General features: G+C 50.7%; 1 protein-coding gene and 1 long non-coding RNA gene across 5 annotated transcripts in view; both read right to left on the bottom strand.

Moving 5' to 3' along the window:
• Positions 1-19,370, bottom strand: part of DIP2C (disco interacting protein 2 homolog C) — a 246,481-nt gene extending 227,111 nt beyond the window's left edge. For 2 of the 4 annotated variants that reach the window (XM_072955125.1, XM_072955127.1), the window contains exon 1: positions 19,089-19,370. In XM_072955125.1, coding sequence (XP_072811226.1) covers positions 19,089-19,173 — 85 coding nt within the window. In that variant the 5' untranslated portion in view covers positions 19,174-19,370. The remainder of the gene's footprint in view (positions 1-19,088) is intronic. The other 2 variants (XM_072955128.1, XM_072955129.1) reach the window with 1 other exon arrangement.
• Positions 19,371-24,149: 4,779 nt separating this feature from the next.
• LOC140691483 (uncharacterized) overlaps positions 24,150-27,426 on the bottom strand; it is a 39,129-nt gene continuing 35,852 nt past the window's right edge. Inside the window, exon 3 of the long non-coding RNA XR_012067138.1 lies at positions 24,150-24,371. This is a non-coding gene — a long non-coding RNA (uncharacterized lncRNA). The remainder of the gene's footprint in view (positions 24,372-27,426) is intronic.

The raw sequence follows: 27,426 nt of genomic DNA, 5'->3' as shown, positions 1-27,426 counted from the left end.
TGTCAGCGTCGCCCGGACCACCCCAGGCAGATGTCCCCCAAAGTTCCCAGCCTCTCTGCTCATGTGGTATCAGAGTCTCAATGTCATGTCCAAGCTGAACTCGTCACCACCTCCCGCACTGTTTCCCACAAGACCACCGACCTCTGCTCCTAAACTCCAGTCTCTTCCTGCCTCCCTCTGCTCCCTCCTCTTCAGCTCACGTGTTCCCACGCCCCCTCTCCCAGTCCCCTGTGCTCACCCGTCACACGTGCAGCGTGCAGCTGGATCAGCTGGGACTCCGCAGGACCCTTCCTGGCTCCCAGGAACCCGACAGCTGAGGACTTCACATTCTGGCACCCCTGCCAGGCTGTATGCACCACACCTGCATTCACTCCTAGGCCCTCAGGTCTCTCTACAAGTGCTGCATGGAACACCTAAAACTCTTACATTTTAGGTGAACATTGCTCTTTAAAATACCTCTTCTGATAATTTTGTGACATTGCGAGAAACAGTGAACAGCCACGAAACAAGAGCTCAGGACCACGAGTGCAAAGAGCCTGCCATGACCAGCTCAGCCCTGCCATGAGCTGCATCCCCCCATCCCGGCCACAGGCCCCCCCAGGCCACAGCCACGGGGCCTCCCACTCACATCACAGTAGCTGAGTGGCCGCAGACCGTGGAACAGGTGCATCTGCTCCTAATCTGTAACTACAGGTCACGTCACCCAATAAAATAGGGCTCTGAGAAAAGAGTGGCTGATTCCATGAAATCTAAGTGGGGCGACTTGCAAAGACTTGATATAGAAAACAAACAAGAAGTTGCCTTCAAATTAGGTGTGGGCAAAACAATGATAAAAATACTATGGGAACTAATAAACGTTTTAAAGCTAAGACTCTAAAGTGAGATTGTCTCTCAAACATTTGCTTGTTCTTTCAGAGAAATCACACCGGCAGCAAGAGGCACTGTCACAGCCACAGTCACGCAGGAAAGTCACCCAAACCAGGGCAGCTGCTCAGAGGCACCTGCCCGACGTCCAAGGACGGGACCCCACGTCTCTGCTCTGAGCTGAGGCGTCCACGTACCATCCTGGAGTCTGAGTTAAGGCCTCTTGGGTTACCTCAGCAAAGGGACTCTGCTCACATCAGACAAGTGGGCTTCTACCGTCTAGGGCAGACTTTAAACACCCTGAACCCTACTGGGGGCAGGGCGGTGATCACCACTAGGCGGCATGCTCTCCAAGGGACAAGCGTGGTCTGATGGGAACTTTGGGGTGAGCCCCCCACTGCCCTGCATGGGCTGAGTTTTTGCTGTAATTCTAGAAAAATGAAATTAGATTTTCAAAAACCAGAAACCGTTATTAAACAACTAACGCACACCTGCATATCTAAGCAGGCCGCGGGGAGCGGGGACCCTCGACCGGGGCGATGTGCTGGGTAGGTTGCTGATGAGCCACTGGGCAGAGGCGGAGACGACACCAAACATCTCACGACACAAGGACGGCCCCACACAAGGAACTTCAGGCCCAAGACGTCAGCCGTGCCAAGGCTGAGAAACCTGATCTAAAGGGTCACGTTCCCCAATTTTATTGAGGCATAATTGACAAATATAATTGCATATATTTAATCTGCACAACGTGATGACTTGTCATACACATACGCTGTGGAGTGACCACCAAGATCAAGATAATTAACACGCCCAGCGTCTCACACTGTTAACTCTGGGCCTGGTGCTGAGAACGCCAAAGACCGCTCTCAGAAACTTCCAGGTACAGCCGCCACGCTGCACGCCAGGCCCCTGTTCATCCCACCCCAGAAGGCCGCTGTCTCTGACCAGCACCTCCCCATCTCCCTCAGCAACCACCATTCCACTTTGTTTTTATGAAATCAGCTCTTTTCTTTTTTTTAAGTTTTCACATATAAAAGATACCATGCAGTATTTATCTTTGGCTAATTTCGCTTAGCATAATGCCCTCAAGGTCCGCCCACGTCGTCGCAAGTGGCAGGGGCTGTACTCCGTCGCACACACACTGCGGCTTCTCTGCCCAGTCGTCTGCTGAAGGACACTTAGGTTGCGTCCACATCTGGGCTGTTACAGATAATGCTGCTATGAGCACGAGGGTGAAGGTATCTTTTCAAGTTAGTGTTTTGGGGATTTTATTTTTCAAGTTCGTGTTTTCATTTTCTTCAGCTACATACCCAGGAGTGGGATTGTGGGGTCACAGGATGGTTCTAGTTTTAATTTTTAAGGAACCTCCATACTGTTTTCCACAGCGGCTGCACCAATTTACATTCCCACCAACAGTTCACACAAGGGCTCCCTTCTCTCCACATGCTGACCAACATGTTATCGCTTGTCTTTTTGAAAACAGCCATTCTGGCAGGTGTGCAGTGGTGTCTCACTGTGGTTTTGACCCGCGTCTCCCTGATGATTAGTGATGCTGAGCACCTCTTCGAGCACCTGTTGGCCATTTGTAGGTTTTCTTTGGGCGGAAAAATGTCTGTTCAGGTCTCTTGCCCATTTTTCAATCGGCTTATTTGCTTTTTTGCTCTTGAGTTCTATGAATACAATGGGGAAAGAATGGCTTCTTCTATAAGCAGTATTTGGAAAACTGGGAAACTACAAGCAGAAGAATGGAACTGGACCCCACCTTGCAGCACCCACGAAAACTACCTTGAAATGGATTATTGATCTAAATGTGAGGCCCAAAGTATAAATCTCCTAAAAGAAACATAGAAAAAAAAGATCCCTGGCCTAGGTCTTGGCAGTGGTTTCTTGGATAAGACACCAAAGGCACAGGCAATAAGCCAAACTCCAGCGGGAATACGGCGACCGAAGAGCCCCTGCGCAGCAAAGGAAAACCGTCTACGCACTGGAAAGGCACCCTGCAGAGCAGGGGCACGCACCCGCAACCCTCTTGCCTGACAAGGGGTTAACAACCAAAGTAGAAGGAATTAAGTTTTTACGTTTTCAACATCGTTCAATTCAGAGGCATCTTACCACACAAGCTTTCTTCTGCCCCACCACCAACGTTTTTTAAAAAACAAAGTGTGGTACTTGCAAGAGACAAGCTTTTATAAAGCACAATATAAGACCCTAGCAATTTTATTTTGCTCCAGGAGGGAGAAAAGGACTGGTCTGGGGAGGTCCACTGAACTGTTGTGAGTTTTTGACTGGCAATTACCCAGCTGGCAGTCCTGGGTGTGGGTCCCCACCCACTGTCACCACCAGACCTGGGCCAGATGTTTAACCTCGAACCCTGCTTTTGTTTAGAAAAAAACAAAGACCTGCTTCATGTGGTTAATGAGCCCTGCAATAGAACAATATGACACATGTGAAACCTTGTTATAAACCAAGGGCATCAACACTGTTTCATCATTGTTACACTTCTGGCCCGATTAACTTTAAAATGGCATGGAGAAATAAAATGTATCCATACTACTTTGAACTGTAAGTTCACAGATTGTTTTTCAAATCTTTGTCCCAATTTTATAGTGCTACTAATAACTTTAAAATGTTAACTTATATTCTAAAATAATATTTGTGATGTTTTAAAGTCATAATGTATCAAGCATTTGAAACTGTACCAAACATATATCTGAAAATATATAGGGCATATTTTCATAAAAGTTAAGGCAGAAAGAATTACAACTCCTAATTCAACACATTATAGCTCAGGGTAGCAGAAAAGTCAGTTCTCACAGAGAAACACACAGTAATAAAACTCAGAGAAGTATGTTAGCAAGTTTTTATAACTGTGATACTTTAAGTTATCAATTAATGAGAAAATATCTGTTGAATTATGGCTGGCAAATGCCAAAATCATCTTTCTAGCACATACACGTTTTACCCTGGGGCTGGTGAAGACAGACGTGGCTGGAAGTTGACCTTGAAAAAGTAAACACAGAGCTTTGAAGACTTAGGTTTCCTGGATACAAAAGAAAATCTTCGTTACATTTCTGGACCAGTGGGTTCCCTCAATCTTTTTCTTTTACTTTTTTTTCTTTTGAAGACATATAAAGTATGTGTATATATTTTAACTGTGTTTTTTAATGTTGCTTATCTGTGCCCTTTATTTCGTTACTAACTTCATTCTATAACTAAATGGTACCTTTTTCCAGGAAGAAAAAAGGGAAGGGGTAGATAGTAACTACGCAACCTAGAACAGTATTTTTAGTTGCACAAGTCCACTAGTGGTATCACCTAGAAGGGAAAACGGTCATTTTTAACAGTTTCAGAAAACTTCACATGAGAGGAACCAAGTAAGCTTTTCAGAAGAAAGACATACATAGGCATTCAGAAGATTCTGGGTTTTCTCTGAAAAGTCTGTGAGATCTATGTTTTGACCGTTCTGACCACCCGTGACAAGGTCTGGGAAGATGGGCGTCGCCCCTGCCCACCCCCCTGGGAAACAGCCCTGAGCAAGGTCCTCACACCGCTTCCCTGGAAACCCCTCACCACGGGAGCCAGGTGGCACCAGGGGAGAGCAAAGTAAAGCAAGAATGAGCTTCTCCCCTCCAGGATGTGACGCCGGGACAGGCCACGGCCCTCACCCCGGACTCGGCGCCCTGAACAACCTGCTGGGACAGGTGAGCAGTCAGGGGTCCCACACGGAAGCCCCTTCCTCCCCATGCGGAGGCTCGGGCTCCACCTCCGCTTTCCCAGCCCTGCCACGGTCGTGCACCTGTGACGGAGGAGGGCTGCCCAGCTCTCAGCACCTCCCCCTCTGCACTAATGGGGTTTGGGGGGTGATACACATTTGAGATAAAAGTTCACATAACGCAATTTCAGATTTCAGTGTCCTGCAAATCAGCCATCTACAAACACTGAATCCCACCGTACCTACCAGGAAAGTTGAAAATAAAGCCAGGACACCATTACCTGCCCCCAAATGCTTGCAGAGTCAAGACTCAACTAGAATTGCCTGCCACCTACTTCTTTTCCTTCCACTCTGATAATCTTGTACCAAGAAACGTATGACTAGTTTCAAGTAGGTGGGCGAGGCCCCACCAGCCGGCACTGCACTTGCCTGGGGACCCACGCCCCTGCCCCCAGCACTGACCGCCATCGATGTAGGAGCTGGGGCCAGACTCAAGCTCCCCGGTGACCGTAGTGAATGCCAGCTTCCTGCAGGAGGGAGTAAACAAGCGGTAAAACACGGCCTGGACGTCAGCACAGTGGCTGACGGCTTGCCACACCTGTGCAAGTCTGAGAGGTAGTGACAGTCACTGGCCGAACAGGCCTCCTGCAGGCAGTTGCCAGCCTCAGGTGCCAGGACACCAGCCAACTGGTGTTGGGGGCTGGGAAAAGGTGCTGGAGCTGAGGCACACGGTCAGAGCTAGGGGACCAGACAAGGGGAGCCCCCCAGGAACTGCACCCCAGGCGCGCCCGCCCAGGAAGCACTGCGCTCCCATGCTGCAGGCAGCTGGGGGCTCGGCCCCAGGACTGCAGGAAAGGACACCAAGCGGAAACAGGTGGGAAGGAGCAGGGGCTGCTTCAGTCATCTTCCTCGTGGGAAGAAGGAAATTTGTTTGGAAATTTGTGCAACTAGGAAAGTTGCACTTCGTTCCTAGTGATCAACTATTGTTTTGGTTTATACTGCCAACAATTCCATTATTACTTCAGCAGATGTTATACCATAAATCACAATTTTCATTCTCCTGGAATACAGAGGTTCTTCATTTAAAAATACGTATGGAAATGTGTCAAGGGGGAAATGCTCCCCAGCACCCCCCACACAGGCCCCAGGAGCAGCTTCCAGACTCCTCCCAGGCAAAGTCAAACTTCCTGCTGACAGGGGTGGGGTTGTGATGCGCACGGGGTTCTGCAGGAAGCAGGTTTCTCACGAAGGACACTGTCTGGTTATCACATTCGACAAAATGAGGTCTTTTGTGGTGCGAGGCAGGTAGCTGACACCTGCACTGGGATCCACTTTTACTTTGTGTTGATCCCAGTGAGAAGCACACGGGCATTTAGAAAGAGGCCTCAGCAAGGTGTCCTCAGGAAGGGGAGGCTGAGAGGAGTAGGGGATGGCATGGGGCGGGGGTCTGGCCCAGAGGGCGGCAACGCCTGGAGGTTTGGCCACAGCTGCTCCATCGTCCTCCGAGACTCGGGACCAAGACAGAGGCCACACCACTAACCGCCCTTTTCATTTTAGAGACTTCAGTGTTCACACACCAACTATTTCTAAGCTGAAGCCCCACCTGTCGGGGCCAACGTTCATCCCTGCAAGTCAGCACTGCTCATCTGAACCCTGCAGCCTTGACCGTAGGCCCAGCAGCCACAAGGAGGCCGCCCACAGACCCCCACCCACAGATGACACAGCACATGGGCAGCAATGCCTCGAGACAACACTTTAGCTCTGACCCAGAAAAAGTGAAACCTAAGACGTAAAGCATGGATATTCCTAAAAGGAAACAGAAGAGATTGTCTCTGATCTTAAAAAATAGAAAGTCTTTCTGTCACAGCCTAGATCATGGAAAGTTTACACCCTCTCATGGTCACAGGAGCCACTGCCACCCGGGTGGTCCAGGATTGGGGGGTGAGGCCAGGCCACCTCAGGCACCAAAATCCATCTACAGCTCCCCATCGAGAGACCTGCATCACAGCAACGAGCAAGCATGCAGCTGGGGAGGACGTTTACACTTCCCTCTCCACCCTAAGTGCGGCCTGGCACCCGGGCAGAGGGGCAGGAGGGTTCCCAGAAAAGGAGCAGGGGCTGGAAGCCAATAACCAACGCAGCCGCTGCCTGACGCCCGCAAGCTCGGTGCCCCTGCGGGGACCTCCGCACACACACACAGCACACGACACACCACATGCACTGAACCTGAGATGCGGGCGACGGCCCTGCGGTGGGTGATGTCCACCCACCCCACACCCCTGGCTCCTGTGGAAGCCCAGTCACTGGGGTGTGAGGACCCCTGTGGCGAGGAGACTGCAGGCCAGCAACCTCCCGAGTCCCCGGGTGCACGTGACTGTGCTAGCTGGACGTATGTGCGAATGCTCCCATCTACACACACACTCTTCCCCCTAAACACACACCAGCAAGGGGGTGGGGCACGTTCAGCCATTTAAAACTCCACTCTACTTGGTACTAAGTAGTAAACAAGAAAAATGGCAAACCTAGTCCATCTAAATCCCCAGAGAGCGTTATTACTGTAAAGTAATTTACCCCCTTAAACAAGCAAGTCTCTCCTTTAGGAACTGCAGGAATTCTAAGCGCAAAACAGAAAACAGCGTAAGCACAGCTTTCAAGGGATGACGAAAGCCAGACGCCTTTTTCAAAAAGGTCACCCAACATCCAAACCAAACGCGTCCAACTTTCAGCTGCCGTTCGGATGAAAGCGCCTTTGTCATCCACTCTGAGTGACGGGAATACTGTGATCAGCTTCACTGCTCACATCCACTCCAACGTGAGGTGCTTCGGAACAAAGGCCAGGATCCTAGGGTCACTCACAGGAGCGGAAACAATCCACGCTCAAATTCCAGGAAACATTCTTACATAGCAACATGTGGCTGCTCATTTCTAGAGCTCTGTTAGTTTGCACATAACCTGTGTTGAAACAGGCATGCAGAGCTTGAGCGCACGTGACCAAGGCGGGGTAACTGGTGGGGCGGAGGAAGGCCAGCCAAACCCCATAAGAAAACAATTAAAAGTTTCCACAGACAATCCACAGAATGGGTGATATTTAAGCAACTAAAGGTTCATTCAGAGATGTAGAGGTGTCTGGCTCAAAAAAAATCCTTTCCACAGGTAATAACCAAAGATTCAGAGCAGTCAGGACCCCCCACACACACACACACCAGAAAGTGAGGGTCTGTGGGTCAGAAAGACCATAAAACAGAGGAAAGGGTGGAGGGCGAGGTGAGAACACCACTGGAAGGGGCGACCAGGAGGGCCTTGAACTGGGAACAGAGTGGGGAACGAGGACTAAATGTCCGGCTGTGTGGTTCTCTCAGAGAAACGGAAGTCAGTCGAAGTCACAAGCAACGATGTTGACACTTTCGCCAACAGGTCCTGCCTGCAGGTCCATCTTCTGCATCGACTCCACGTTACACAGAAACTAAGGACAGTTAATTCACAACACAGTGGAAGGATTCAGCCTTAGATAACCAAATTAATACAACCCACCAAAAACAAACTGTGTCATGCTCTGAGATTGGGTTACTATGCAGAAAAGGAGTGGCTCAGGATTTAAAACAAACTGGAAACTATCTTGTTTCCCTTAGTTCTACAAGCACGGCCCCAGCTCAGCAGAGGCTGAGGGGCTTTCTCAGCTAATAGAAGAGGCACAACCATAAACACACAGAAACAACCTGAAGACAGAATACTCCACATTCTCTGTTTCAACTAATCAAGCAATTTTTAACAAGTGGGTGAAGATTCACAATTTTTACAGGAAAATCACAGTGAATACACAGTACACAAAACCATCTTTGTTCTGGGATTTGTTTACCGTAACACGAAAAGTTCAGGGCTTCCTGATAAATTTACATTTGTTAGGAGTTTCGAGAATGGAAGTTGTCACTGTCCAAAAGCACTATTCAAATGGCCCATATCACAGCAGAAAGGCATGATACATGCACACACGTGTAATTACCGTCTTGGACACACGGACTCGAAATTCTGGTGCAAATGGGAATAATCGGGGGGGGTGGGGAGGGTGTAACCAAGTGAGAGCAAAGATGGCTGTTCTAGGGTATTCCCTGAGATGGTCGCCCGGGAAACCACGCCACACAAACCTCATCTGCTTCAAACACGGTCATTCCTGCCAACATCCACCTGGATTAAGTTTTTTGGTTGTTTTTTGTTTCCTTGTTTGTTTTACATAAAAGGAAGGAAGACACAGATTTGTTCCAGCAAGATTTCTCTGATCACTAGATTATTCTCATAATTGTGAGTAATCACTAAATAGCTTCCACTCAAGGATCTAAAGGAAACAAAAGGAAGCCACAATCTTGACAACTTTATCAGGCATATTACAGTTGTGAAAATAAAGGATCTTTTTTTGAGACTGCAAGCTCCTTCATGGTACTATGTATTAGTAAGGGCTGGTGACTAAGTTGATTGTTATATTAGGTGGAAAAAAACATATCATTTAGGGTTTGTGAAGATAGTATGTAAAAAGGAAAGCTCACCACACCTGCCGTGAAACTTGGTATCTCTTTAAACACCCTGTTTCCTACTTGGGATCCCCAACTCACCGCACGAGGGTGGCCTCCAGCGAGTGAGGAGAGCTGGTGTCCGGTGCAAACCAGGCAGACTTGTACCTCCTGCTCAGCCACATGGACTCGGCAAGCTAACACGCTCCCCTTTTTGTGAGAAATGCCCTTTACAAAGGGTAGTCTGTGTAAGACCTAACACAGTGCTCGGCACGTGGGCACAGCCAGGGAATGCTGGCCTGTGATGTGAAAGCGTCCTCCCTGTAACAGACAACAGATTTCGTTCCCACCAAAAAAAGACATCAATTTGCAACATCTGATTTAAAAGTCCGAGTTACGCACTGTCCACTCCTACTGACACGACTGTGGTTCTCTGGGGACCAGGGATGAGCGTGATTCACGTCCATTAGACATGGCCCCCACCCCTGCAAGGCCTGGAGATCAGTCAGGCTCTCCATTTGGAATAAAAGCACTCTGCATAAGAGACCTAAGATTGATTGCCGCGTCAGTGACTGGTGGCGGCTTAAACACGATCGCCATCATCCTGGTTAGTAATAGCAAGCTTTGAGAGAGGGCACTCTTGTAGAGGCACTGAAGAGGTTATTTCTGGAACCTCGTTTAGAATATATTTCCCGGAAATGACACAGGAATTAGCAGCATCATTGTTTGACTGAAATGATTAAGATCGCTGATAAATCAAACCATATCCAGCCTCCTGATTCTAAAGGATGCTGTTTATCTTCCATGAGAAACAGGGAAACTTCAAACACACAGAAAATACACAGCTGTACAGTGAAAACCCACACATCCGTCCCCACAATGACAGACTGGGTCTTAAACGTAAAGTTTAGAGGCAGCCGGCTAAGAAAGTGAGCAGCACACCCCTCCACCCACCACAGCCAAGTGCAAGGGCAGTGCGACTGCTGGGAGAGACTGCGGGGAGGGGCGCCCCCTGCTTCCCCACCAAGGGCACCCAGGACTCCACGAGCTCCCTCATGCCGGTCTCAAGGGGAGAAGCCAGGATCCCCAAGTGTGGTTTAAAAGGAAGGCAGGCTCTTGAAAGCCACCCAGCCTATCAGTTCACTCGTGAAAGCGCTAATGTGTCAGGAATCCAAGATTCCAGTGCTTGATGGGTTTCTAATTATTTGCAATCTAGTATCCTCATCTGTACAAAGAAACTTCCCCAGAAAATATTTTTAAAGAACTAAGAGATCAATACGAATGCCACTGAAAGCTCTAAGGCATCCTGTGATTTATAAGGTTTATTTCATACCTTTTTGTTTCAAGGAATGCTGGTGTTTAAATATGCTCCCATCACTCTTCCAAGAACAACAAATAAGTGATAGTTATCAAACCTGCCCTATGATCCCACTGATGCAATCGCCAGCAAGCTTCCCATCGCAGTGAGAACCCCAAGAGCAGACCTCCGTCTCCTGCGGAACAGCAGCCCGTCCCAGGAGCTTGTGCCCACATTCCTTCCCCAAGCCCTTGCTGCTCTGTATCTGGGGGAGGTGGAGTACAACACTTTCCATAAAGGGCAGATTTCAACCAGAATCCTAGTCATGTCAACCGCAACAAGTCGTGAAGGAAACAATGTCAAGGCTCCTTCCTGCCCCGTGTATAGGACCAGATCTCCCTGATGACAGAGAAGCAATCCTAGAATGCCAGGAGGCATTATAAAATCCCTTACTGTGTGACAGCTGAGTGAGATAATTCAGCACCATCGCAGGTGCGGGGAGAATTCCACTTCCTTTTCCTTGACTTGTGCACCAGTACCTGAGATATTCTCCAAGTCCAGACTCTAAGATCAGTAACAAAATAACCCCAAGTGCTATTTCTCCTTTGGCCCCCATCAGTGTTGTGCTGGTGGCGGAAGCCTACCTTCCCGGCAGCATGCAGTAAGACTACATTCATCCGAGCTAAAAGCAAGTGAAACAACAAAACCCACTCGCACACCAAGCCTCACCTTTACAGACCTTCCCTCCAGGACACGGCGCTGCAACTGTAACTTGTGGGCAGGAGGTACATCGCAAGGTATATTAGCAACAAAGTTCCACCTGGCAAGTTGATACACTTTTCCCCTGGTTTTAAATAGGTGTATCTTAATGACATAAGTTTAGCCAAAGTTCACCCTTGTTTAAATAGCTCCTTGAAGATTATATTAGCAAATCTCAACAGCCTTCAAGCCCCCAATACATTCATCAAAATAAGTAAAAACAAAAGATGTTTTGAAGCCTGATGGCATTCACTTGAGAATCTAGCATGAGTGGAACTGCTTTGCTGTACACCTGAAACTAATATTGTAAATCACATACGCTTCCATAAAAAATAAAATTAAAAAAAGAATCTAGCATGAAATACAGCTTCACCTTATTACTTCATGTCACACAGTTATTATGCGTAATTGAAGCCATAACTTTCGATACTATTAACTTCATGGTGGGGGGGAGGTCAAACTGTCTCTGGTTTTCATTTTAAAAGAAGCAGCTCATGCAAGTCGGTAAGAAAAAGATCCCACTCACACTCACAAAATCCAGACGGAACTCAGCCCACGTAACTGCCAGGGTGATCAGGGGACAGAATTCCAGGACCTTTCACGAGTGCCGGGCAGGTGGGCACGGAGCCTCGGGTCCACTGCCGCAGCGAGCCTGGCTCTGACCTGGCCTTGCAGAGCCACCCCGCCCATGCGGCCGGTCCAGCGGCATCCACGTGCACATCACCAGACAGAGGGGCACAAGAGGGGTGCCAGCTTCCAGGAGGAAGATTCCCGGAGTCACAGCTGGCGGACCCTGGGCTTCGTCTCCAGCAGAGAGCGGAGGGTAAGGCTGGAGACATCCAGGCAGCTCTCCCAGGAAGCTTCGGGACTGACGCTGCCAGGAAGCTTCGGGACTGATGCTGCCAGGAAGGCCCACGTGGTCCCGAGAAACATGATCACAAGATTCGACATTCAGAACCTAATAGGATGGCCTTCTCAGCCACACCTGGATCAGAACCTAACAGGACGGCCTTCCCAGCTACACCTGGACTTGAATCTGAGCTAGGGCATCCTTCCCCCACTTTCCTATTAAAAATTAAAGGGGCTGAAAACGGGGCTTCCAAGAATATAGACTTCCAAGAATATAGATGCTGCCGGAAAGAATGTTTTGTCTTTAAAAAAAAAAAAAAGGCATCGCAATGCTGAAGCTAACCCCGTGCCCGGGTGGCATCTGCTGAGAAGTGTGCCCTCCAAGCAGAAGTGAAACCCCTCCCCTCCACAGCTCTCCTCCCAAGGCCACTCCCAGGACCACTGTGACCTCAAATCACCCGGATGAACTGGGGCGGGGAGGGACAGGGAGGGCAGGAGACTTGTCCCAGCAGAGCTGGATGCTGACCAAGCAGACACTGTGACACCGCCACCTTGATCCTCGCTACAACCCTGGGGTGGGTTATCAACCCCCCCGACAGCCGAGGAAGCTGAGGCTGGGAGGGACCAGCCAGCTCAGCAGAGGTGATGCCAGGACGGCAGTGGACGAAAATCAGCCTGGAGGAAGGTGTCTCAGTGGACATTCATGAGAAATCTCAAGATCCTCACACAAATCTCTGCAAACAGGATTTAGAGAAAGACCCAAGGAGATTCAGGAAGCACAGAAGAAGGTCACCCACAAGTTACAAATGGATTCTTGAGCTTTAAGTTCCCGCAGCACCAAAATCCAGACCCTCAGACTGATGATGGCTCCTAAGTGAGCCTGCCCTTCCTAAGGCGCTGGGCCGACTCCAGATGTCACCTGCTCCTGTCCTCCGATGACACCCAGCCCGGCGGCCACTCTTCTCCCCCGAGGGTTTATAAGCTCATGTCATCAGACACGAGGAGCTGTAACATGACGTCCTGGGCCTGTGGTGTCTGCATTCTAACACACGCTCTCCACCCGCATTACTTCACTCGCAAAGACCCAGAATCTGCTGATATGGTTAACTAGTAACACCGTCTACATTTCCATTTCCATCCCAGGTAAACTGGCCAACAAATTCCACTGTGCGCAGGAAGCACTTCCTCGGCGAGGTGGTCACACAGATTCACGCCACCTCCGTCTTCAGCTTGGAGAGAAAGGCGAGGAGGTAAGACCGGGATCCCACGTGAATGTGCGTGTTTTTCTGGGAGTGAAGAGGTCCAGACACGTGCTCCATCCTCACGGGGGCACAGCCAGAACGAGGCCGCAAGTGCGGGGGACCCAGCATCTGACCAAGGAAACCAGGCTGCGAGGGCCTCTCCCAGCCAAGACCTTACATGTTCTGTAAACTCCTGACACAAGGAGTAGCCTCACGCCTGCAGCTCCGGAAGACGGCTCCTCTCTGCCCAGGACTGAGTGAACAGGGCTCAGACCTGAGGCTGGTGGGTGTGAAACAGCCCGTGTTGAAGAGGGGACGTATTTACATGTTGTTTGTTTGGTTTTTTTTCATAATTTTAAAATGTTATAGTTTCTCTAGCAAATAAAATAGAAAAATATGTGACTTGACTAACCAGATAATTCAATAAAATAAATAAATAGATTATGCATAACTGTGGAGAGGCGTGCAAGGAATCACTCTCTGGGGCTGAAGGAATTAGTCTGCATCCAGCCCACAGCCTTCAATCTTTTCATTATGACACAGAGTTTCCTACCTAATAAGCAAAAAAAATTATTTAAAACCAGCAGCCCAGAAGGAGGTCTATTTAACCCACCAGCAATCGCAGAACCCCTCTGTCCCTCCCTGTCTTGGACAGCTCTTTTTCCTGATTTTTCATACCTGTTGTCCAAAGCACTTCAGTAAAGAAGTACCTCAGAGTGCAGTTGTCACAGCACAGAGAGCACGTTTTAGTCTCCAAGACACTCAGCAGCAGCAGAACCAAACAGCATCCCCTCCCACCCCCACCAAACAGGCTGCTCGCTGAGGTGCTGACGTCTGCAGCTCAGTATTTCAGCATTTTCCCACTTTACTGCCTCAAGGGCTTATTAGCATTAACATCCCGTTGGTTCCTGAAGGAAGTGCCTAGACGCAGAGCACTCGCTCCTCTGGCAAGCCGACTCCTGCGTTCTCACCCCACGCCAGCTGGGGTTCCCGATTAGAGCCTCCCCTTTGAGAGCACTGGTTTTTATCATCACAAACAAATGGATGCAACTGCTTCTTCCGAGAGTGACAAGTTTTCGACCTTCTCAGCAGAAAGAGCAGAGCACTGGCAATACCAGTAGGTGACCTCTGCAGGGCACACAGAAAGATCATGAAAGAAGGAAAACCAACGCTGGCAACCTTGAAAGTGGGTGTGTACAGGAGGAGAGACTGGAGGACGACAATGGTGAAACCCAAGGTGACACAGGGTCCCCTGCTCCCAGGACAAACACCAAAGTTCGAAATGAAGCCAATAACCAAGCATCCACATCTATGAAGGTGCTTGAGTAACGACGAGAACTGGAAATGATCTTGATACGACCAGGCTTTGAACTGGTGAGTCAGCCCATACACACGACATCAAAACCAAGATTATCCAATACATTCTCTTTGCAATTCAGAAGAATGGTACAGCTCATCCGATAAATCACTGCTTTAAAAAAAAAATCAGTTCTAAAAAAAGGGACAACCCATCTGAAAAAGGCTGGGAGGAGGAAGGCAAGACGTGACTCATAACGTCCAACAGCACAAGAGTATAAAGCCCGCGGGCCCAGCATGAAGCCAAACAGTCGCCGTCACAGCTGTGACCTCGCAACACTGGAGCCGAGCGAGACTTCAGCACCACACACGCCTCGTGTGCACCGGGAACAATCTTACACGTCAGAGCCTTTAATGTGTATGTGTTTCCCTCCGTAGTTTCCTGACTCAATTTGACATCTATATTTATTCATCGAGAAAAGATCATTCAAGTCTTGCTATTTTCATAACTGAAAAACTGTTAAAATTCAGGTCCACACATTCAAATCCCACACACATCCATGCTGCCATTTTGCAGATTTTTTAATACAGGTAACAATCGTCCAGGTCTATCAAGCCAAGTACTCCACTCCACTCACCACAATACCTACAGCGACGTGGGACAGCGCTGGGGCGGACGCCACAGGGTAAAGAGGTTTTGCTGACAACAGGGAGGTCCGGTTCCAGGTGGAGAGGCTCAGATATTATTCCCTGAATCTGCTGACCCCTTCAGCTTCCCCTCCCAATTACAACAAATTATCAGTGCGACTGTGGAAGAAAACACTTTTTCACATATTTGTTTTCCAGAGTCCACTTCCTCCCTGCAGTGAGGAGAGTGTGTGGGTTGTGTTAGAGACGGCGGGTCTCCTCTTGCCAACCCTGGAAGGTGGTCCCAGGCTCTGCGGCTGCAGGGACCTCCAAGAAAAGCACAGGGGCTGCGGGGACACAATGCAAGTTCTGGAGCTACGTGCACCTGCTACCTGAAAATTCCACCCCTCCCAAATCTACACACCTTCCAACTGGCCATCTCTCAGGTTTTACTCTGGTGACGGTTATGCCAGCTGCGTGTGAACTGCTCAGCCGCAATTGAAGAAATTATTGGTTCCTTGAGCAGCACTAAGAACTGATATTTAAGTTAGCATCTACCTCCTTCCTTGGGCAGCTTCACACTCACTAGAAAATGTTAATCTGGACGCGATTACGGAACATAGCTAATACCTGCAGTCATTTGGTACGTTGCAGGCTAACTCCTGTGAGCAAAAGGCCGGTACTCAGTAGTCACGCGGACAACTAAAAAGCCACAAAGTGTAAAGCTAACAGACTTCTGCAAACACCAAACAGCTTTCCCAGGCCAGATCACAAGGCAATTTCTCTACGTTCTACCAAAATAGGAACGTAACCACTCCCAAGAGAGCAGGGTGTGAGCTTCTGGAGTGCAAGTCCAGTGTGTGCACTGCCTGGGATGCAAGGCATTGGTTAACAGAAATTATTGCTGAATTTCAATCAACAACTCAATTTTTTCTTTTCTTTTTTTTAACAACTGATTTTTTTTAGTAAGACATGAGTCTGTCTCTATTGAGAACTTTTCTGTTTCCTCATTGCTTTGCTGGCATTTCCATTTAAAGTTTTTCCTCCAGCCAAGTAATGTTTATTCACGTATTCATGAAACTACTTTGGGGCCCTCCTAAAGTCAAATAGAAAACTGCAGGATTCCAAAAGGCAAGAATGTAGGGAAAGGAAGAAGAAACTGATTCAGGGGAAAGTGTGTGGAGAAACCGCTCCCCCCGGCACGTAGCAGCCCTGCTCCCTGGTGTGGAGGCCCCTCCGTCTCACGTTCCATCCCAAGGAGTCACCAGAGCGACAACCCCTGGCCCCACACCAACCGCGTCACCCAGACACGCGGCCTGGAGGCTGTCAGTGCCCCACCTCCCACTCTTTGCTGGCATCGTGGTTCTGCAGGGACAGGGAAGTACTGGTTATAAACAGACAAGTGGAGAGAAGAGGCAGCCACCAGCCAGGCAACACAGTGGAAACCTGAGTTCTGCAGCCAAGAAGTCAATCTGCAATCCTGACCAAACAGAGACCCGTAAAATGGAGCAACGTTAGTGTCTGCAACAGCCCCGGCAGACAGTGCAACCAAAACTGCTCCAGTGCCTTCAAATCTAGATAATACACCACCATTAAGCACTGGCAGACCACAGAGGAACTTGGAGAGAAAAGACTACTCTGTTTTTTCAACCTACCTTATGTGCTTAAAATGGAATTGTTTTTCCATCCTCCTCTGTAGGAACTGAGCACTGGCAAGTCCACCCATGTTTCCACGATACTTTCTGACATTTTAATAAAATGATGAGGACTAGTGTAAAGAATTATCTCCACCTGAACCTTGACTGAAGGGAAAATATGAAAGCAACACACTTAAATAACTTGGAATTAAAAGTTGTTTGAACTTTTCGGTTTGAAAGTTGGTATGTTGGGGGATTTTTTTTAAGTCCCAAAATGTAAAGAGACAAGATTTCTGATCCAACCATTTTTTGGTTTCTATTAAGCAATACTGGAAAACAAGTTGATTCACCTAACTTAAGCCAGTAAAACTACTTTATGTGGTCACAAGACACAAAATTCCAAATGACCTTAAAGAGAAACCCAATCGACTCAGCACGGACAAAGCAAGTCAAAGAAGACACAGCTAATGGGCGAGCCCTCTGACTCTTACTCTGCTGCGTTCCGACAGGCCTGGCAAGGTTGAGAGAGAGAGAGAAAAACAAGAATGCGCTTCCCGCATGCAAACACATACCTCTTTCCCTGCCCAGACACTCAACAAGAAAGGCATTAAGCCCTTTTTAAAAACCTATAGGGACAAAGGTGTTTGCAGAGATCTGGGTGGAGCACATCGTGGTCTAAAGCGGTTTGCCATCCTCTAAGCAACAGGCACACATTCCAGGAGCGACTGATGGTGACAGGTGAGTGCCACCTAGCAGGTGAGCGTGCCTAAGTCCATGTTCACGAGTGGCCACTCCCACCAGGGGCCAGGAACTGCCCAGATGCACAGAAGCAACAGTGAGCCCATCCCAGGCTGAGGGGGAAGTGGGCTCAGAGGGCCCCTCACTTTGCTAACACAGACGAGCGCTGACACTCAACATTAGAGTAACAAAGAGGTAGCAGAGTGCTTGTTCTGAGATGATGCGTGAATGATGAGGAGCTGTAAATAATACAACAGTGGTGCAGAGCTACAAGGAGCTGTGAGGTGAAGGGAAACCATCTGAACATCGACAAAATCAGAGAACTTGGGCAAACGTGTTCTGATGGAGACTTCATCCTTCCCAGCAACCTGTCCACGCGGCACACTCACGCACAGGTGTAGACCTGAGTACTGCCCCCAGCAGAGCACAGCACTCTCGTTCTCAAGCCTGCAGAACAGTGTCTGCTGAGCACAGAGCCCAACAGACAGTCCCCTCCTGGGGGACTGCTGGACATTACAGAACGCTGTGGAGCCCACATGTGAGGCAGAAGCATCTCTCCCGTCTCTGGACGTCTGAAAAGGCACCCCAGGCCAGGCTCCCACCTGCACCCCCTCTTCACCCTGAAAGTGTTAAGGAAAACAAACTTACGGTCAGCAGCAGCTCCTCCCTGCTGATGAAAACTGGCACGAGCGAATCCACTTTCTGGCTGCCAGCCCCGCAAACCGTTACACACACACACACACACACACACACACACACACATACACAAGTCACCACTAAACTGCTCCAAATAGAAATCCGAGAGCGCCGGCCCATCCCCACCCCCACAGCGTATGAGTGGCCTTCCCAGGGTGAGCCGGGGGAATTCTCAATCCATATTAAACATTCAACATTTCGGAACTTTAGTGGCTATTTTTTTTAGGACGTAGCAAAACCCGATCTAAAACTTATGACAGTCGAGCACATGATTCCACCATTAAGAGCAAATAGGAAACCGTAGATAACACCCCATGAAATCACTGTGGCAAATCTGTCACAAATCTAAGTACGAGCCGATGGGAACCCGCACGAGCCCGGCCTGAGGGAGGAGGCTCTCCGTTTCAGCAGCCTTCACGTCCCAGCCCACAGGAACAAAGGTAGCTCTATCCCCGTCCAGCCAGGACGGGCCTCGGACCCCGGCGAGCAAGCCCTCAAGTCCAACGACAAGTTTCGCATTAGAACGAGGCCCGCGGCGCATCAGGCCGCGCAACGCGGAGCCGCCCCCGGCCCGGCCGCGGTGGGCAGCGCTCGGACGCGCACCAAGGACACGGCCCCGTCCGCCAGGCCGCGCGCAAGGCCGCCCCGTCCTGCGCCCCGGCTGCGCCCCAGGCCCGGCGGCCCCGTCCTGCGCGCCCGGCCCCGCGGCCCCGTCCGGCTCCCCAGGCCCCCGGCGCGGGGCCCGCGGCCGACCGCGCAGAGCCGCAGGGCGGGGGCCGCGCTCGCACCGGCGCCGGGACCCCCGCCCGCCCTCCCGCCCGCGCCCCGGCCCCCGTGACAGCGCGGCCGGCCGAGCGCGGGGCCTGTTACCTTCCGACAGCTCCAGCTCCAGCTCGGCCAGCCGGGCCCGCACCTCCAGGGGCAGCGCCATGCCTTCCAGGCTGCGGTCCGCCATGCTCGCGACGCCCCCGCCCCAGCCGGCCTCCCTTTGTTCCAGGCCGCGGTCTCGCCGCTCCTCGCGCCCCGCGGACCCGCACCGAGCGGCGGCAGGCCGGGCGGCGGCGCAGCGCGCTCCTCCCCGGCGCCTCCTCCGCGCGGCCCCGGCACCGCGGCCTCGCGCCCGCGCCCCCGTCCCCCCGGAGCGCGCCCGCCGCCGCTCCACCGGGCAGCTCCGCCGAGCGCGCGTGACGGCGAGGGGCGCGCACGGGGTGGGGGCGGGGGCGCGATGGGGACGCGCACCGGGAACCTGGGCGCGCAGCAGCCACGGAGGGCGGGCCGGCGCAGCGCGCGCTCCCGGGGCACGGGGGGCGCGCACCGGCCCCGCGGGGCCTCCCCGCCCAGCCCAGCCCTCGGCTTCCCCGGGCCTAAGGCAGAAAAATACCTGCTGGAGCCCGGATCTAAGTGTTCTGGGTCTTCGAGGGCTGATTTTTGTCCTTTTTGAATAAATACGTGTGGGGGTGGGGAGTGTAAAAGACAGCGTGGGCCACGGGAAGAGGACTAGGTTTGGAAGTTCCTAATTTTGAATCTGTAGCCTGCTAGCCGGTGCCCTGAGGCTGTCATCAGTGCCTCTGCCTCGGCTCACTTTCCCACCCTTGAAGGAGAGAGGAGACACGGGTCACCTATCTGCACATTCCCAGGCAGCCCAAGCGCCCACGCGCAATCACCCAGCCCCCGGCCCTGTGTGCTCTGCAGGTCTTCCTTCCCTCTAGCGGACATGGCCCTGTGGCTCCGCCTGCGCCCACTTCTCTTCTGCAACAGAGTCACCTCTGCGGGGGTCGCCAAACCTGGGCCTCTAGTCCTGACAGTTTGGAGGGGGCTATGTCACACCTGCACCTGTCCAACTGAATAACCTCACCCAGATGCCCCCACCCCAAGCCCCGAATTCCACAAACCCCGAATTAAGTCAGCTCCTCCTGGCTTCCAGTGACTTGCACCATTTTCTTAATAGTCCAGTCTGGAAAGAGCTCTGGGCGACTTCTCTGTCTCCCTGGGTCTCACACACCCTCTGCTTCCCTAACTCCTCAAGGCCCCACACAGTCTTGGTCATCTCACTTACTTTCATTCAGGAACCACTCTTCCCAGTTCAGCGACTGCTGCAGACCTGGGGCATTCTGATGACCTCCTGGTTGGTTCCCTGCCACCATCTACTCGACCCTGTGGTGGGAGTGGCCAAGGTTGGCTCCCCAGAACAGAGTGGCACTTATTCCCTTTTCAAAAATAGGCAATATAATACTTACTGCATGGTCCACTGAATACAAGTCCAACTTCTTAGCCAGGTACTCCAGACCCTTCACCACCTGGCTGTAACCCGCAGTCCCACCCCATGCCCCACAGGCTCCTGTTCCTGAAGACCTGGTGTGCCTTCATCCCACAGTGCCTGCCCTGCTTCTCTGCCGACAATCATCGCTAATATCAACTCCAGAAAAACCTCTCCTCCTCCCTGTCTGTGCTCGCACTACTGGCTGCACTAACCTACTTGAGCTGCTGTCTATCTTTCTCATTAGCCTGGGGTCAAAGACCACGTCGTCTTTGTCTTTGTACTTCCGGGCGACCCCAGAGCTGGAGGCATTTCTCATACAGACCTCGTGATCTCATGTGGATCAATGACGAATCTGAAATGGCGAACCCCAAACTCCTGTGCTTTGTGTTCTCAGGTGTAAATCTCTTAGACTCCGGGGTCACACCTGTGTGGCCCCACCACGGACCCCTTTCCCACCATACACAGACCACTGAGGTAGAGAGCCCTCGAGGGCAGCTGGTCCAGCCCCTTCATGCTACAGGTGAAGGCCTTGGAGAGATAAAATGCCACATAACCAGGGTTCACATTCCAGTCCCCAGAGCAAAGCTCCAGGCTCACTTTATTACTGCCTTTCCCACACAACAAGTGTATCAAGTCAGTCTAGGGCCAGACAGTGTAAGAGTAAACGCACAAATTCCCTTTTAACTCGTAGGCGGGACTTGACCGCTGTGCCTGACGCTGTAACTGAGGCTGGTTCCAAAGAAGACCACCATTTTGCATTAGATACCTCGATAGTTACTCACATTCTGAGCTGGGGTGTCTTCATTTCAGTCCTGTATAAGGACTAAGCACACAGGGAGAGGGATCCTGGCGTCACCAGTGGCCTGAGAGACAGCTTTATCTGAAAATCCTGCCAAGTCCTCGAAACATGTCATGTCCAAAATCAAACTCCACTTGCCTGCCGGTCCCCACTGTGGTTGTTGCTCTGGAGTAGATGCCCTTTCTCCTGGCTTCCCTGCTTTGAGTCATGCCTGTGGTCCAGCTTCAGCAACATCCACCTCCAGCATTTCCCTCACACCTCCCTCCTTCCCTGCAGTCCCACTGACTCAGGCCTCTGAGCCCCCCACCCTGTTCCTTTCCTTCTAGTCTTTCCCACCGTGGCTGCCAGCCACTCGGGCTGGGTTACAGCCGCCTTGCTCTGCAACCTGTAGTGATTCTCTGCCTACAAACCAATGAGCTCCTTGATTTGACATCAAGGGCTTCACAGGCGCAAAGCTTTCTTCCCTACTTGCTATCCCGCAGCTCCGGGTCGTAAGGTGGGGAATGCTTACTTGTCTGTGGGAGCCTCCCCCTTCCTATGTCTCTTTGCTGATGTGTCCCCCTCCCGACTCGTGGTCACAAGTTGGATCAACTGTTCAAGTCCGGGTTCAAATGCCCCTTCTTCCATGAAGCCTTCCTTCTGAGTCTCCTGGTTAGACCCCCCGACCTCTGCAATGACACCCTTCTTTTCCCACCTGTTCTTCCTGGGGCTGTAGTTCACATGTGCCTCTCACTGGACAGCTCGTTTACCTGTGGCTCTCCCGCTGTGCTGACTGACACAGAAACAGCATATTGTCTCTCAAAGTGCAGCCCAGCTCCCGTCCTGGCTCCCAGAGAGAAAGGCTCCCAGCCAGCCCCCGGCCTGCACGAAGGTGGCCAGCCAGAGGCCGGTGGCCTGGAGGGACGCCCACACAGGACACAGAGCTGGCTCTGCTCCTCCACAGTTTCACCCAGATGAGTCCTGAGGACAGTGTCTTGAGTTCCATGGAGGGGCAGCTGCCTGACGATAATGAATTAATTAATCACTGCGCCGGGCAGCACCTGAGCGCCTCTGCACTCTCGTGCTTGACCGTCTGCTGTGGGTAATTTGTCACCACTATTTGCCTACCTGCAGCACCGCACCTCTATTTTTTTTTCTGTTTCACCAAATCCCAAGTCAATTCTGAACGAAAACCTGATGACACACATGTGACTGGGCTCCAGACGTCAGAAAATCTGGTTAGGGTAGAAGAAAGTGGTAAAGAAAGGTTCTAAATCAGGTGTGCTGATGGTGTCGGTGCAGCAGGCGGGCTGGCTTATTAATGAGGAAGCACCCGGGAAGGAAGCAGGGTCCGCGGGGGGACCGCGCCCTGCAGAAGCCCTCTCAGGTCGCACCTACACGCCCCGAGTCTCATTGCTGATACGAGTTGATCTTCTCCCTCCTTACCAGGTTCTGTAGAATTTGTTCATGCTGTGCTCTCTCCGATGAACCCCAACTCTGTGAGATTCCTACCTTTCCCAAAGTGGCCAGGAAGAGCTGGTTGTAAAATACAGCTCTCGGATCCTCCACATGCTGACATCATAACCCCACGGCCCTGCTACGACAGGACCTTTGTAAGCTGACACTTCCCTGCAGCACCATGGCTGACAATTAATGTTTTTGGTTAAGTTTCATGTTGGTCTTACCATATTACTGGAAATCCAGCTTGGGTGGAGCAATAGAGAAACAACAGAAGTGAACAATCTGACACGAGAAGTTTGGGTTTAATTAATTAGTATTAAGAAAGCAGCTTAAACCCTTGAATGAAGCCAGTCTATGCATGCAAGAGGTCATTAACACTTTCATGACTTTTCCCCATATCATTATAGAGTTAATTAAAGAATGCAAATGTGGCTGAATTTGGTGAACCGCATATGCATTTGCATTCATGTGCACGGTCATTACCTTCCTCTGGATATAAGAGCTGTCCAACCTATTCACCCAAGAGCAAGTGTACCCACAAAAGAGAAGAAGCAGGAAGCAACCCTGCAGAAGTGCTGAGAACTTAACAGTGAGTCAGAGACATCATGATGGAAAAGTAAGTGTATGAAATTTATCCTGGACAAATGATAGCCTGAGTGTCTCTTTGTCCATATTATTATAGATCAATTTGCAATTACCAATAATGTAATTACTTTTGATCATCCTAGCGAATTTTTAATCACACGTGCTAACAGTGATATGGAAAGCACAAAACACACTACCCAAAAATTAATACTGTTTCGTCTTAAATTGCATCATATCTTTATAGCACATTTCCTTTGCAAGTATGACTGACTACTGACTAGCTTAATTAAGCTAATGTTAAAATTAATTGTCACTCCCAGAACATGTATCAATTAATGGCTGAGACAAATGACACATAGACTTCTTTTCCCAAAGATTGTTCAAAGTGTTCTAAGATATAAGACTTTAATGGATGTTTAAAGCATAAGCATTTGAAGTAGAAGAAAAAGGAATGAGTGGTTGAGGACTGAAGTTTTGCCATCACAAATCCACACTGTGGAACAGCATCATAAAAGAAAGTCATAAAACTGACCTCATGCCTTCAAAATGGAAACACAGAGAGAGAGGGAGAGTCGGGCACATTCCTAAAGGGCCTCTGCTGCCAGGAGGCGCCCCACTGCAAAGTCCATAAAGTTCACTTGTGTGAAATGCAGAACCTTGTTCCTGGGAAGGTAATTAGAAGCAGTGCTGTCAGTCCACGCAAGCTCACAGACACTGAGTGTACGTACATCAAAATAAAGATGGAGAGGCTGACACTGTCCCCCACGGACCACATGCTGGTCTGAGCGTCCCAACAACCCCAGGCCTTGGGTTCCCAGCCAGCACCCTTCCCCAAATCAGAGGAGAAGCTCGCTGCTTTGAGGGTGAGACTGGGCGGGCCAGGAGAGCCTGGGTGACCACAGAGCAGCCAGAGCCGGGCTGACTCAGTCGGGGCTGGTGCTTCAGGTCCTGGCCGTGATCCCAGGCGTGTAAACGGACGATGTGATCAGGCGGGTTCCCAGGGAGCAGAGCTGAGACGAGGGTCCAGTGGCACGTGCTTTACTGAGGATGTGCTCTTAAAAGGTAGAACCTGTCAGGGGTGAGCACATTGGGGCAGGAGGGAAAGGGCGGGCCTCAGCAGCCTGATCCGTAGGTCGGTGGGTGCTTGGCTCTCCAGCAGGAGCGCACAGAACCGATGGCCACCTTGGTACCACTGCACCTCCACCATCAACTTGTCCCTCCAGGGAAGTGAGAGGCAGTGATCCATTAGCACCAATACTCCCAGCAGCCAAGGGATGGCACACCCAGCCTGTACAGGGCTCAGGCGGCACCATGTCCCTGCCTGCATGTCCATGGGGCAGACACTTGGGCCACCCACCATGAAGCTGGTCTGTGCAGACAGGTCATGGAAAGTCAGGAACCTGCAAAGTCTCAGGTGGGAAAATTGGGCTTAGGCGATTGAGTGTTTTGGATTTATTTTGTGTTAATATTTGGATAATTTTGTATGTTAATATTCCTTGGGGTTTTCTATTTTTATTTTTAATAAGCCGAAGAATTATTCAAAATGACTTTGTTGATTTTGCACGGGCTCAGAGTTTCAGATGATGCCAGTGATTCACGTAAAGCTTTACGATGTGATTGGTGTGAAGCTCGGTGCGGGGCCACGTAGATTTGACTCAGCCTTCCAGGGGCGAGTCCTGTGGCACGTGGCCCAAGTCAGAGGCACCGATGGAGACCGTCTCTGCGAAGCCTGGAAGGTATCCCATGTTGTCCATAGACCAGACTCATGGGAGACTTGCCCGTCTGTACTGCGAGTGCCTCGGCCTCCAGAGCACAAAGCAGGCCCCTCTCTGGCCCTTCTCCAGCCTCTCTCTGGCCCTCTGGGGCAGCTGCAGACCTGGTGCCCCGTCTCCCCTTCCGAGAGGCTGTGCAGCTGGCATTTGCCTCCTCGTTAGACCTCAGGTGTTGGCGTGGGGAGACCCTGGGCCGGGGCGGGACTGGAGCATCCTGCTCTCTCCGCAGGCTCCCGGGAGATGGATCCGCTCCTGTGCTCTCAGCCCCCACCCTGGCCCGGAGCCCCCAGTTCTAGATGCAAGAATAGGAAAACCTCACCACTGCCCCCTCACACAGCAGCCCCGTCCAGGCCAGGGCCTCCTGAGGGTCTGGCCTGAGGTGGGAAAACCATGACCGTGCACATAGTTCACAAAGTTCTAGACTCACCATTGGCGGTGGTCACCTCCAAACACCCACACTTCCTGGGCAGAACCGGGGGGCTCTGTCCCCACCTGACTGCCCCAGACCTCTGGTTCCTCCCAGCACCCTCTCCATCCCAAGCAGGCATCCCCACTGAAGGATTCACGAAGTCCCTCAGCGGTTTCAGACCTCAGGAAGAAGAGGATACGCATGCAAATCACTGCAGAACAAAGAATTTAATAAGTGCAACATGGGCAATGTGTTTCTGAAGAAGATACTTCAGGAAGTTTCACTAAATCTCCCTGGGTGGCTTTGATCCCCACCTCACGGAAGCTGTGTACCCCGGGGACCCTGCTCCCTCCCTCAGATGTACTGCCATCCTTCCTCTCTGACCCCGATGCCCACAAAACCAAGTGAGCCAGAAAAGGAAGATAATGAAAGACAGAGGATACAAACAAGGGGTGGAGGATGCGGCCAGCAAGGGACGGAGGTGAACATACAGACCAGCTAATTGTTCAAGGAAAATGCATCCGAGGAAAAAGAACAGCATTAAAACAGAAAAGAGGTTTCATGGAAAAAAACACAAACACAGGCAGACAAAAAACTCATGATTTTCCAGATATGATAAACCAGATAAAAGTTTTTAAAATAGAGAAGCAAAACACCACGCTGAGCTGCAGGCTTGGAAGGCGGATGCATGTCAGACCCTCAGGGCCGCTGCCACGACGTGGCACAAACTCACGGGCTTGGGTGGGAGAAGGTGCTGTCTCACCATCTGGAGGCTGAAGTCTGAGCCCAGGGTGTGTGCTGGGGAAGAAGCCCCCACCACGGCCTCTTCCTGGCCCCTGGCAGCTCTCAGCCTGTCCTGCGGCCTCTGACTCTGTGGTCACCTTGCATGTCTACATCATCTCCCGTCTGCCTCCAACCTCCGTGCTTTAGGACACCAGCCATTGGACCAGGGCCACTTGGGTGACTCTGCAAAGACCCCATTTCCACAGGAACCTCCTCTTTCTGAGGTATGGGGCTGGGACGTCAACATACGTTCTTTTGGGGGCCACGGTTCAACTGAACATGACAGCTGTTGCCATGGGAGAGAACAGGTCTAGATAAAAATTTTACGTCTTGAACTCCAGAGAACTACAAAGAGCTAAGCTAAGGGAAAATTATGAAATAAACAAACCAGAATCACGAAGTGAAATTGAAGCAGTGAAAGAAATCATTAGGAACAGGTATATATATATATATATATATATACAACTTAAAAATATTTTGAATAACAAAAAATACTAAACTAAAACAAGAGCAATGAAAGATGATTGTGAAGAGATTAGTTTTACTTCTAGCACATGAGAAATGGACAGCACTCAACAACTGTCGTCAGATGACTGGTAAACTTCTTTGTCATCTAAGTGTTTCATTTTATATCAGCATATTTTAAATCACCTGCTCTGATACAGCCTCTGATTCTACAGTATTTTAGGGGACCAGACATTCACTTTTATTATAACAACACTGTTACTGGTGAATGTGTCTCACTTACATCTGCAGACCCTGGGAGTCCCAGAACTGGGCCATACAAGTGCCCTAGTGCAGGCAGCGTGGGGCTGGGCAGCCAGAGTGCCCCCTGGTGAGCAGCGTGCGATGTGTGTTCTCTCCACACAGCACCCACCTGACCCCAAGAGGAACAGAAGAAGCGCCTGGGCCCTGCTGTGTCTTCTTCATTCTCACTAGTCAGACAGGACACTTCACCTTCTCTAGGGCAGAACATGTGCACAGGCATGTGTGCACGTGTGTGTGCCTGTGTGCGTCTGAGTTTATCAACGCAGAAAGCCTAGGAGTGTCCCACTAACAGAGTTCCCACCACATGGAGGAAACATGAGGTGTGGGGAGAAGTCTTCCTGCAAAAAGTTAATCATGGAATTTATTAACAAAAAGTTAATAATGGAATTGAC

This window comes from Vicugna pacos, chromosome 35 (assembly GCF_048564905.1).
Source record: "Vicugna pacos chromosome 35, VicPac4, whole genome shotgun sequence".
In the NCBI taxonomy this organism is placed as follows: Eukaryota; Metazoa; Chordata; class Mammalia; order Artiodactyla; family Camelidae; genus Vicugna; species Vicugna pacos.
This window is presented reverse-complemented; position numbering and strand designations above follow the sequence as displayed.